Below are 12,457 nucleotides of genomic sequence, written 5' to 3' on the forward strand. Positions count from 1 at the left end.
TACTAGAGATAATATTCATTCACATGCAGGTGACAATGGCCACCTCCAAGGAATTTTCAGTGGCATATTAAAAGTTGCATTTGTCTACATGAATCATCAAATCGTGGAGGGGGGGGGGGGGGGCACTTTATTTTTTGTTTTTTAATGCGTTGTCTCATTGTTTGCGCATGACGCATGCGGCCACTCAGCTTTCAGACCAATTAAACTGAGCCTCCCTTGGTATGTCCCCTGGAGAGAAAATAAAACACATTTCAATCAAATCAAACTAAACATTTATAGCACCTTTCGTGCACGGATTCAATCCAATGCGCTTTGAATGAAGGGAATCCCTATAGTGCCATTGAACTACTAGCATTACTGTACACTTGTGGCGCTGGTAGTTCGTAGCGGATTAGAGGAGATTAGGAGCTAAATGCGGATCATTGACAACCATCCCATTAAGCAGCAGGTGCACTAGTTGCACATGATTTTAGGCAAATTGTCAGTAGCCTGTGTGCATTGGATGAACGTCTCCAAACATTAAGCGGATCGTTTTGGATTAGGCTATGTCTTTCAAACTTTAGACTCCAAACCTCTATATCGTGAGTTTAGAATTATAAGGTTCTATCTCCGTTTAGGGCAGTTCAGAGATATTGATCGTCAAAGTTTTTACATTCCATTATGTTTTATGAATTAATAACTCAAAAATGTCAACATTTAAAAAAATAACACCACACAGACATTAATAAACACCTAATGGATCAGACTATGTAAAAAAACTCAATTTTGACAAAAATGGAGATAGAACCTTATAATTCTAACGTCACGATTATGGGAAGATCGACATGTTCTACAAAAGATAGTCTAGTGTAGTCAGTGCGATATGCAGAATAGTAGCGGGTCGATCTGTCTCTGTGTGAGTGTGTGAGTGTGTGCGCTCTTGGAGATTACAGCCAGGGGGAGGTGTGTGTCCAGTGTGTCCCAACCAGGAAGCGCTCGGGTAGAAAAGTAGCGCACCTTAAACTGAAGTGTCAGTAGACACACAGACAGAACAGCAGGTCTCCACGTCCCTGACAACCCGTCAACTGAACTCCGGCAGTGCCAAGATCCAAGAACCTTTCCAGGATTTCTAAACGTAGCTCGAAGATTCCAGTTTTAATGTTTACTTAGTTCTATCGCATTGAAGGCGACACACGTCTCACTTTTGCAACACAGGAACCGGGATAGTCTCTGCAAAGCTTTTCAGCCCCCGAGTCTCTCTGCCATGGCTGCGCCAACCTGTACCAGGTTCACCGATGAATTCCAACTTTACGAGGAGCTGGGAAAGTAAGTGTTCTTTAGTTTATTGAGAAACATTCTTATTGTTTGGTGCGGGATCTTGCAGGAGAGCTATGCATGCATACGAAGATGAGTGTGGGTTGTGTGTGTTCTGGAGGGTTTACCTACCTGTGTTTACCTGTCCGTGATCCAAACAAATCAATATTGAACAAAAATATCACCAACCTGCCGTTGAAAGATGCATCTGCGTTGATTTATTGTTTATAGAATGTCAATGTTTACACACAAATTACTCACTCGTGAGATTATTTTGAGTTTACAAGTAACCGCCCCTGAAACCATAATTAAGGTAGGGCGTCGAAATTCCCCGTTCAGCGTAGTGAACAAACAACACCTCCAAAATGATTACGAAATCCTGAATTTCCCATATAATAGGAAATATAATGCATTCACCCAGGATTATTATTTATTTCCGGAGTTTCTGACAGTGATCGTAGGCTATAGAGTCCATTCTACACATTTTCGGACTAAATCTCAGGCTAAATCCCAGATTTACTAAAAACAACGATGCCTACGTTTGATGATGATTATTTGCATGCATGCATGGAGGAGAAAGTCCCTGTAGCCATTAGGGTTTGCCTACTAGCACTAGGCTATGGGGGACAATTAGGTCACTTGCACTTTCGCTGTCTGAGGTGCTATTTCTATTTCTAGCGATGTGGCCAGGGCGCATCTACTCACCATAGCAGCCCGCCGTGCGCTTCAGTGCGTAAACCGTCCACGTCCGTGCGTGCCCACTATAAAACATGAATGAATGTGTACATCAGAAGTAAATAAGATATTTCTCTGTAGAGTATACAACAGTAGGCCAACTGATTGCGCCCTCTTTGCTATGTAGTGTTGTGGCAAGGCATGTCAATTAGCCCAGCTGTGTTAATTCATGCAGTTTGACAGTTAGTCCATGGCCCCATCACTTCTGATTTACCCACCATGTTGACAGTACTGTAGGCCCTATCTTGTGAGGGATAGAACGAGGATTATTGTATCTATCTCATCCTTCTCTCCACCCTTCTGTCTTAAGTGATAATAATAATAATAATAATAATAATAATAATAACTTTAAGTTCTATAGCGCCTTTCAAAAAACCCAAGGACACTTTACAATTCCAAGGGAAATGATCAGACAGACAAAAACAGAAAACAAACAAAGCAAAACTGAAACATTGACTATAGGGGCCAAAGGCCTTGGTGAACAGATGTGTTTTAAGGTCTAATTTGAAGGAGTCGTCCAGGGTGGGGGTGTTGCGGATCACTATGGGAAGGGAGTTCCATGCAGAGAGTAGGTGCGGCCACGCTGAAGGCTCTGTCCCCATTCACTATTCACTATTCAAAGTGAGGTACATTCCTGTAGTTGTGAATGATACAGAACAGGTATCACAGAGACTCACTGACAATCTCCTCATCTCTATTGTTGTTTCCTGAAGGGGTGCCTTCTCTGTGGTGAGAAGATGCATGAAGATCTCCAGCGGTCAGGAGTATGCTGCCAAAATCATCAACACTAAGAAGCTGTCTGCCAGGGGTATGTGTCTTTTGTCTATGTGCCACGCTTCCAGTGCCTGTGTGACTACCCACCTACATGCTCCACCCCTGCCTGTCTGACTACCCACCTACCTGTTCGAGAGAGAGAGAGGAGAGAGAGAGGAGAGAGAGAGGAGAGAGAGAGGAGAGAAAGAAGAGAGCAGAGAAAGAGAGCAGAGAGAGAGGAGAGAGAGGAGAGAGAGGAGAGAGAGGAGGGAGAGGAGAGAGAGGAGAGAGAGGAGAGAGAGGAGAGAGAGGAGAGAGAGGAGAGAGAGGAGGGAGAGGAGGGAGAGGAGAGAGAGGAGAGAGAGGAGGGAGAGGAGAGAGAGGAGAGAGAGGAGAGAGAGGAGAGAGAGGAGAGAGAGGAGAGAGGGGAGAGAGAGGAGAGCAGAGGAGAGCAGAGCAGAGAGAGAGAGAGGAGGGTTTTACCAGTGTACTTAAAAAAAAAAAAACACCAAAGAGAAAATGAAACGGAGACTTAAGACATTTCATCACGATGGTTCCTCATTTCTACATTACTGAGCCAACTTCCCCATCTTGTGCACACTCAAGATGCGGTAGTGGTGGCCTAGTGGATAGTGAACTTATCTGAAGGGCATCTGAGTTCAAGTCCCTAACCTGGGGAGCACCACCACTTAGTGTGCCCTTGAGTGAGGCACTCAGCCCTAAGTTACTCCAGGGAGACTGGTCCCTGCAATCTCTAATTGTAAGTCGCTTTGGATAAAAGCTTCTGCTAAATGGTAAAACATTTAAATGTGAATCTCACTTAGTATCACTTATTCCCAGTGGAGCTATAGGGTCAGGCACGCTTTCCAAGAGAGGTGGTGCTAGCTAGCTAACTAACTAACTAACTAACCAACCACCTTCTCACTATAGGGAAGTTTCTCTAGTATCTAAACCCCAACCTGAGGAACCGGAGTTCTTTAGCTGCTCTGTTCGTGTCATTATGATTTCAATTTGATTTAAAGTGCCAGATGGAAACCCCAGCTATTATGACTCATATCACTAAATCTGCTTTGATTTCCTGATTAGCAGTCCAGAACGTTTTCATCATTTCTGTATTAGCCTACCGCTCAAGCCATCATGGGAAAAAGCTGCTCATAGAGTGCAAAATAACAGCATCCGCACTCTCAAACACTGTGCAGAAAACTAAGTTTATTCATCTTCAGAAAAGTCTGATCGCGGATGAGCGGTGGTATTTTCACACAAAAAACTGCCCATAGAAATGGACAGACATACTGATACTGCATGACCTTTTGTGTGTCTGTAACCCGGTGTTACAGTAGCAATATTCCCTCTGTATAATGGGTCATCTGTCCAGGAAGCAGTGCTCTTTTCTCTTCTCTTCTCTCCATCTCTCTCTACGAGGCTGCTGTGTGGCGGGGGGCGGGCGGGGGCGGGGGGGGGGGCTGCGTAGGCAGGGACTCCGCTGTCTGTGTGGCACTGCCGATTGATGTACACACACACACACACTCACACACACACACACACACACACACACACACACACACACACACACACACACACACACACACACACACACACACACACACAGTGTGATGAGGTGATGCCCCGTGGGGAACGAACCATCTTCGTCTTTGTGAGTGACAAGACAAGAGATCGGACGGAGAGAGGGATAGAGGGATAGAGGGATGACCAGGCTATGAGAGACCTGCACTAAGTGGACCGTGAGCTGAGCTAGCATGATAGCAAAGAGGAAGAGTAGGTGGGAGGCAAGAGGGCAGGGTCCTGAATGAAAGATGTTTCTGTGGGTTGTTTTCTTTCCATGATTGATTCCCAGGCTGTGGTGATGGGAGGGTGACCCAGGCTGTGATGATGGGAGGGTGGCCCAGGCTGTGATGATGGGTGGGTGGGTGACCCAGGCTGTGGTGATGGGTGGGTGGCCCAGGCTGTGATGATGGGTGGGTGGGTGACCCAGGCTGTGGTGATGGGTGGGTGACTCAGGCTGTGATGGTGGGTGGGTGACCCAGGCTGTGGTGATGGGAGGGTGACTCAGGCTGTGGTGATGGGTGGGTGACCCAGGCTGTGGTGATGGGAGGGTGACCCAGGCTGTGATGGTGGGTGGGTGACCCAGGCTGTGGTGATGGGAGGGTGGCCCAGGCTGTGGTGATGGGTGGGTGACCCAGGCTGTGATGGTGGGTCGGTGACCCAGGCTGTGGTGATGGGTGGGTGACCCAGGCTGTGGTGATGGGTGGGTGACCCAGGCTGTGATGGTGGGTGGGTGACCCAGGCTGTGGTGATGGGAGGGTGGCCCAGGCTGTGGTGATGGGTGGGAGGGTGACCCAGGCTGTGATGGTGGGTGGGTGACCCAGGCTGTGGTGATGGGAGGGTGGCCCAGGCTGTGGTGATGGGTGGGAGGGTGACCCAGGCTGGGATGATGGGTGTGATGTAGGGCTGCAACGATTAGTCGACATAATCGACGACGGCGATCATAAAAACTCGTCGACGTGGAATTTTAGTGTCGACTAATCGTATAAAAAAAAACTATTATTTTTTTTTTATTTTTTTTTTAAACGGGAGCCATGCAAGAATCAGCTGGGTAAGTTTTAGCTAACGTTGTTAGCCAACTGGCTAACGTTATATTGTTAGGGTCGTAATGTTTATGTTAGCTTTACTGTTACATGTTGGAAAACAACGTCTCATGGACAGGGCTGTACATGCTATGAGCGTTTGTGCTATTAATTTATTTGCCCTGTGGCACGCGTGTGACAGACAGAGGCACTTGTATGTAACGTTACGTAGCAAGGGTTTTCCATGTTGAAGCCAGGAGAACGCGAGATGAAATGAAGTGAGGGGTGGTCGCTATTAAAATACCAGGTAGTCATGGTGGATGATCATGAATGATGCTTGATAAGTGAATGCTATTTCAATTATGTTGAGTCCACCAGCGAGCTGTCTGTAAGATAAACAACTCCAAGCGTAGCCTACTAACGTGAGCTGTCTGTAGTCTAGCCAGCATTGCTAGCTAGCCAATCAACTAGCTCTGTGAGCAGCTGTAGCTTGGCGTAACGTTAGGTTAGATAGCTAGTTAAGCCGGATTTATGCTTCTGCGTCGCCATTTACGCGTAGCGAAAAGCCACACGACTAATCGTGACTAACCGGAAAAATAATCGACAGATTAGTCGACTACCAAAATAATCGTTAGTTGCAGCCCTAGTGTGATGGGTGGGTGACCCAGGCTGTGATGATGGGTGGGTGGCCCACTGTGCTGTGGCCACCTCATACCTGCGTGAGTGAAAGAGAGATGGAGACAGAAGGGGAGGGGGCGGGGTTGTGTGTGTGTGTGTGTGTGTGTGAGAGAGAGAAATGGGACAGGGCTGAGCGGATATGTCTCTCCCCACCCCTCGCTGAAGGTCATCTTGTGTGTGTGTGTGAGTGTGTGAGAGAGAAATGGGACATGTCTCCCCCCACCCCTAGCTGAAGGTCATCTCTTAAGCAGGGAAACCCCAGTGCTGCTGGGTGCCAGCGGGGCTGGAGGAAGATAGTAAACAGGGCGAGGAGGAGACCTCGTTACACCGTCTCTGAGAGACTCATGTGCCTGTGAACCTTGGCTGAGCATCTCGGCCAATAAAGTAAAGACTATATATTTTGTTTTACCGTACGCTGCTAAAAGCAAGGATTCCAGGAGTAAGAATGTCATATCAATGGTGTATTTGGTATCGATGGTTAGGTGGGGTCTTAATGTTTGGCTCTCACACGGATCAATGTTATCAAAGCCCCAGCAGACAGCATGAATGAATGAATGTGTGCTCTCTCTGACTAGTTTGAGTTCACCTCCTTGCTGTCTTTAGTGTTGATTGAATTAGTCTGAGTAGTGTGTGTGTGTGTGTGTGTGTGTGTCTGTGTTTGTGTGTGTGTGTGTTTGTGTGTGTGTGTGTTATTGGTTGTATGTCTCCCTCTTACATCTTGTTTTTGTGTGTGTGTGTGTGTGTGTGTGAGTGTTTTATTGGTTGTATGTATCCCTCTTACATCTTGTTTATTTTAGATGTATTGCAGCATGAACACACCCCTGAGGTCGTTCCGTAGCACAGGGAGTTCCCAAAGTGGGGCATCGATGCGTGACAGAAGGCGACCTGAACGCAGAGAGACATAATGATAGTGAGACTCCTTAGGGTGTGGGCTCCACTAACCCAGACTCCATTTGGCTCTCACCTGGATTTGTGCTTTTAAAGGCGCCGGAAAATCCTTGAAAGTTTGTGAATTTGAGAAAAGAAGGCAAGAGACCATCGAGTGTTCACACATTCAAGCCTTTCTTTTTAATTGTTGTCTGTGCACACATTCAAGCCTCTCTTTTTAATTGTTGTCTGTGAGCGGATAGTTCCTATCATATAAATTCTCATCTAGATCTGTCTCAAACTATGCCGTGTTGGGTCCTGGAATTTGAGGGAATCGAGTCTTGAAAGTCCTTGAAAGGTGCTTGAATTTGATGTTTCAGAAGGTGTGGGAACCCTCACGCAACTATCTTCTTACCAAACCTCATCTCCCCCCCCCCCCCCCCCCCACTTCCCTTCTCGTGCAGATGTTTCCCCTTTGTAACTTTGACCACATTTTGCATCTGCAGTCGTCAAGTCTGTGAAGCTGTTCTTTATGGTTAGATGGGAAAGTACATCTCACCTCAATGCGTGATACTCGTCATAAGTTGTCTGAAAACAAACCGGGCCTCTATGCTAGTGTGTTGTGGAGAGTTGGAGTGAATAGGAGCTAAAACGCACTCCAACTCAAAGCCATCACTGTAAGTAACCCTGTTTTTGTTTTGTCAGTGTAATGACTTGGAACACCCATGGAACTAGTAGGCGGCCACATTGGAAAAATACAGGCCAGGCAGCAAGCAGCACAATGCTTCATAATAAATCCGTAGAGGGAAATCACTTGACACCCAGCCAAGCCAGTGGATTTGGCTCCACCACCACGGTTTCCAGCTCCTGGAAAAAATAAAATAAAAAAATAGACGGAAGAATCTTAGCGGTGGACCGTGAACTCCAGAGCAAACGCATTCCCATGGAAACAAACGAGATGCGGCTAAAACCCGCCGTCCTCCCTCTCCTGAGTCTTAAGTGAGCATTGTTGTTCAGTTCCTCTCTGCTCTCTCTCTCTCTCTCTCTGTCTCTCTCTCTCTCTCTCTCTCTGTCTCTCTCTCTCTCTCTCTCTCTCTCTCTGTCTCTGTCTCTCTCTCTCTCTCTCTCTCTCTCTCTCTCTCTGTCTCTCTCTCTCTCTCTCTCTCTCTCTCTCTCTCTCTCTCTCTCTGCTCTGTCTCTCTCTCTCTCCTCGATGACGCTGTCATCAGTCTTTTAATGAAGTCAATCTGGCTCGCCTCGGTTACCGCTGTCTCTCCGTTGTCGTCGTCAACATTTCCGAAATTGCGATGGTATTTGTTGGGGGGGTGGGGGTGGGGGGGACTGCAACAGTATGTGTGGGGGCGTCATTAAGAGCACTGAGACCCTGCCTTATTGAGCACAGTCTGTATGCCACTTCTCCCAGACACGGTCCCCCCCCCCCCCACCCCCCCCGGGCAGTGATAAGCAGTAGAACCAGCCTGTCTTGTGCCTCTGCTTCCTTCTCTCCACTGTGAAGATCATTCCAGAATAATTAGAGAGAGGAAGGCCCTGCTTTTAAACCCTCTGCGTCCTCTCCTGTTCAGGCTGACAGGAAACCACCCCCCCGTCCCACCCCCCCGCCCCCCAACCCACCACCCTGGTCTGAATATAAATAAAGTGCTCCGTCAGAAGGGCCTTGAGCCTGGGAGGCCAGCGGTGGATTTACCTCCTAATGTCCGGGGCTCTCTGGGTGACAGATCACTGTCTTATACCCTATGAAAGAAGGGGGACAGAGAGGGAGAGAGAGAGAGAGAGACGTGTTTGGACAGGAAGGAAGGAGATGAGGGCTGTGTTTGACGAGTGATGTGGAGGACTGTCTGTCATGTCCGCCCCTCAGAAGTGTCCCCGTCCCCCCTCCCCGGGGTCTAAACTGTCTAAACACCGGCCTCTGCTGTGGCTAGTCCTCTCGTCCTGCCTGACCAACGTGGCCCGGGGCGGCTGTGGCGCAGGAGGTAGAGCCGGTGTCTAATGATCGCGAGGTTGGCAGATCGGTGGTTCGATCGGCTGGCCACATGTCGAAGTGTCCTTGGGCAAGACGCTGAACCCCAAATTGCTCCCAGTGAGCGGGGCCGGCGTCTTGCATGGTAGCTAGCCGTCATTGGTGTGTGAATGGGTGTGTGAATGAGAGGCCATTGTAAAGAGCTTTGGAATAAGTCAGTCCATTTACCAACGTGGCTGAACCTTGGTGTCTGAGAATGTCCCTTTCACACCTGTCTGAGTCACCGGTCACTCCGAAACTGTTCCCACCAGCACTCCAGTGCTGCAGTCTCACTGTATTACCTTTCTATTACCGTTATATACAGTATGCTGAAATGGGGGGTACTCGCTAGGGGTGGGCATCGACGATCGATAATTGATCGATAAGGATCTTGGTCGATCACAAAATAAAACATTTGGTCGATCACAAAAAAAAAAAAAAAAATTTTTTTTTTTTTTTTTTGTGATCGACCAAATGTTTTATTTTGTGATCGACCAAGATCCTTATCGATCAATTATCGATCGTCGATGCCCACCCCTAGTACTCGCTGCGAAGTCTCCCCAAGGTGGGAAGGATTATTTTCTCTCTTGTTTTAATGGTTGTGTTCGGCCTCTCTCTCTCGCTCTCTCTCTCTCCTCTCCCTCTCTCTCTCGCTCTCTCTCTCTCCTCTCCCTCTCTCTCTCTCTCTCTCTTACTTTCTTTCTTTAGTCCTCTCTCTCTCTTACTTTCTCTCTTTAGTCCTCTCTTCCTCTTCCTCTGCTGGGGTTGACTCATAAACACAGTGTGCTTGTGGCCAGTGGAGGAGCAGGCGGAGCTGCAGTTTTGTTTCTTTCTCCTGGTTACTTTTGTTTGTATACTGGAGCCGTGCTTTTGTAAACCTGAATGGATTTGTGTCGGAGAAGAAGGCCCGTGAGTGACGTGTGTGTGTGTGTGTGTGTGTGTGTGTGTGTGTGTGTGTGTGTGTGTGCCTTAAAGCCTTATGACCATTCAAGAGATTTCTTGTCCGCTTACACACACACACACACACACACACACACACACACACACACGCACACACACATACACATACACACACATACACACCCCCACACATCTTTTTGTAAGAGTTGAGACTGTGCCATACACATTAGGAATGGAGGGAAACCTCAGTGGTTAAAATGTGTGTGTGTGTGTTTGTGTGTGTGCCTTAAAGCCTTATGACCATTCAAGAGATTTCTTGTCCCCTTACACACACACACACACACACACACACACACACACACACACACACACACACACACACACACACACACACTCACGTCACTTTCTAAGAGTTCAGACTGTGCCATCCACATTGGGAATGCAGGGAAACCTCAGTGGATAAAATGTTCCCACAACATTAGAGGAGCACATGGGAATGCGGAAAGACAGGAATGGCGTCAGGATAACATTGCCTTGATGTTATCGAGTGTGTGTGTGTGTGTGTGTGTGTGTGTGTGTGTTAGGCTTGCATCATCCACCTTGCATCCCCCCCGTCTCCCGACTGAGTGTTTCACGCCTGCACGGGCAGGCTAAAAATATCTCACATTAGAAAGAGGGGAGGGAGGGGAGGAGAGAGAGTGTCAGTCAACGATCAACTGTCAGAATTAACTAGAGAGGCTACACACGATGAATGTGGAGAGGGGGAGAGAGAGGGAGGGAGAGAGGGGGAGAGAGAGGTGGGGAGAGAGAGAGGGAGAGAGAGGGAGAGAGAGGGGGAGAGGGAGAGAGGGAGACACACAGACACAGTACATGTCAGTGGAGACAAACCAGGGAGAATCTCACAGCTGGATCTCTCAGCTGGATGTGGAGAATGTGGATCAGTCAGTAAGGTCTCCTTGAAGCTTTTTTTTTCTCCGATAGATCTGTAGTTTAGATCTGTAGTTCTGACTGCATGTTTCATCATGGTTGTAGCTAAGGGGATTAGCTGGTTATCACTCAGGCGACGAGGAGCCGTCAACGTCAATACTAATGAGACGCCGCTGTCTATTCTTATTGACAGTAACAACAGCTGATAGATATGGATTACCGGTACGCCCCAGCCAATCAATCCATCTGAAGTCAGTCTCGTTTCTAAAGCTTGATGGATTGGTTCATCTCATCCGAGCCAATGCAAAAAAAACACACAAATAAACCAGATTTATCAGCTTTGAGTGAACGAGGAATACTTTTAGTATTTATTTCACACTGTTATCACCCCCCCCTCATCTCTTCGCTCTGTTTCCAGTTGACTAAAAACAACCCTGTTTGTGTCACATTTTTATCGTGTGTGTGTGTGTGTGTGTGTGTGTTTGTATATATGTGTGTGTGTATATGTGTGTGTTCGTGTGTGTGTGTGGTGTCTATTTTCAGTCCTGTTGTGAACTCCCACAGGAGCGCTCGGCTACGCTAGCTACCTCCGGAAGCTCTACCACACACACACACACACACACACACACACACACAGCCTGCCTGCCACACACACACACACACACACACCTTACATAACCAGAGAGAACCCACTCTCCCTCCCTACACTGAAATCCACGTTGATTCAGAAAAAACCAAGAGGAATTGTTTTCCTTCTGAAGGGAGGGAGTTTGGTAAGAGGCGACTCTCTCAGAGTATGAATGAATGCAAAATGGTGGTCCTCTGTGACTCAGCTGGTAGAGCACGGCGCTAACAACCCTTAGGTTGTGGTTCCGATTCCCGCTGGGACCATATGTACTGAAATGTATGCACTCATTGTAATGTAATTCGCTTTGGATAAAAGCGTCAGCTAAATGGCGAATATTATAAAAATAAGGCAGACCGTAACATAAGGTGATGCCTCTGAACCAAATGTGTGAAACTCGGTTTAGCATTTGTCTATGTTCCCCCCAACAACACATCGCATCTCATCAGACCGCATCCTCCATCCTATCCATCCTAGCTACAGTAGGTAAGCCTAAAGGTGGTTGCTAAGCCAAGCTTGACCTCCCAGATCGATCATTGTCTTGTTCCCAGAGAGGAGAGGGATAAATAGGAGCTTCTCCCCTGGGCTTCAGTCTAAATCCTAATTTAGCCAAGTAGGCCAGTGGCTCAGGGGTGGGGGCTCTTGGTTAATTAGAGGCTCTTTGTCTAGGAGACGGAGGGGCCTGGGAGGGGCCCTGCCTGGCTGCTCTCTCTGCCACTCTTAATAAACCACAGCACCCTTCACCTGGCCTCCTAGGGCTAGCTCTCTGCTTCTCTTCCTCTGTCTTGCTCTCACCCCTTCCCTCCCCCCTCCCCCCACACCCACACACACACCCACGCATACATACATGACCTTTATGTGGGGCTCCGATTGGCTCCGATGCCGTGCTGAGAGTGCCACACATGCATACCGTGGCGAGAGTTTCACCCATGTTCCGATACAAGCCAAAACATGTCCGATGCCCTCTAATTCATATGTTCATGGGAATGCTCTTCCATCCCGCTGCGTTTCCCTTTGAAGAGGCCTATGAGGTGTTTTTCCTCCCCTCTTACACCGACATCGGTGCCAAGTGTCAGT

At 47.9% G+C, this 12,457-nt stretch overlaps 1 protein-coding gene across 8 annotated transcripts in view; it reads left to right on the plus strand.

Annotated features, from left to right (window-relative positions):
* The first annotated feature begins 1,029 nt into the window (after positions 1-1,029).
* camk2d1 (calcium/calmodulin-dependent protein kinase (CaM kinase) II delta 1) overlaps positions 1,030-12,457 on the plus strand; it is an 85,505-nt gene continuing 74,077 nt past the window's right edge. For all 8 annotated transcript variants that reach the window (XM_080544289.1, XM_080544292.1, XM_080544291.1 and 5 more), the window contains exons 1-2: positions 1,030-1,305; positions 2,742-2,836. In XM_080544289.1, the coding sequence (XP_080400415.1) occupies positions 1,244-1,305; positions 2,742-2,836 (157 nt within the window). In that variant the 5' untranslated portion in view covers positions 1,030-1,243. The remainder of the gene's footprint in view (positions 1,306-2,741; positions 2,837-12,457) is intronic.

This window comes from Nansenia antarctica (assembly GCF_963989245.1).
Source record: "Nansenia antarctica genome assembly, chromosome: 13".
In the NCBI taxonomy this organism is placed as follows: Eukaryota; Metazoa; Chordata; class Actinopteri; order Argentiniformes; family Microstomatidae; genus Nansenia; species Nansenia antarctica.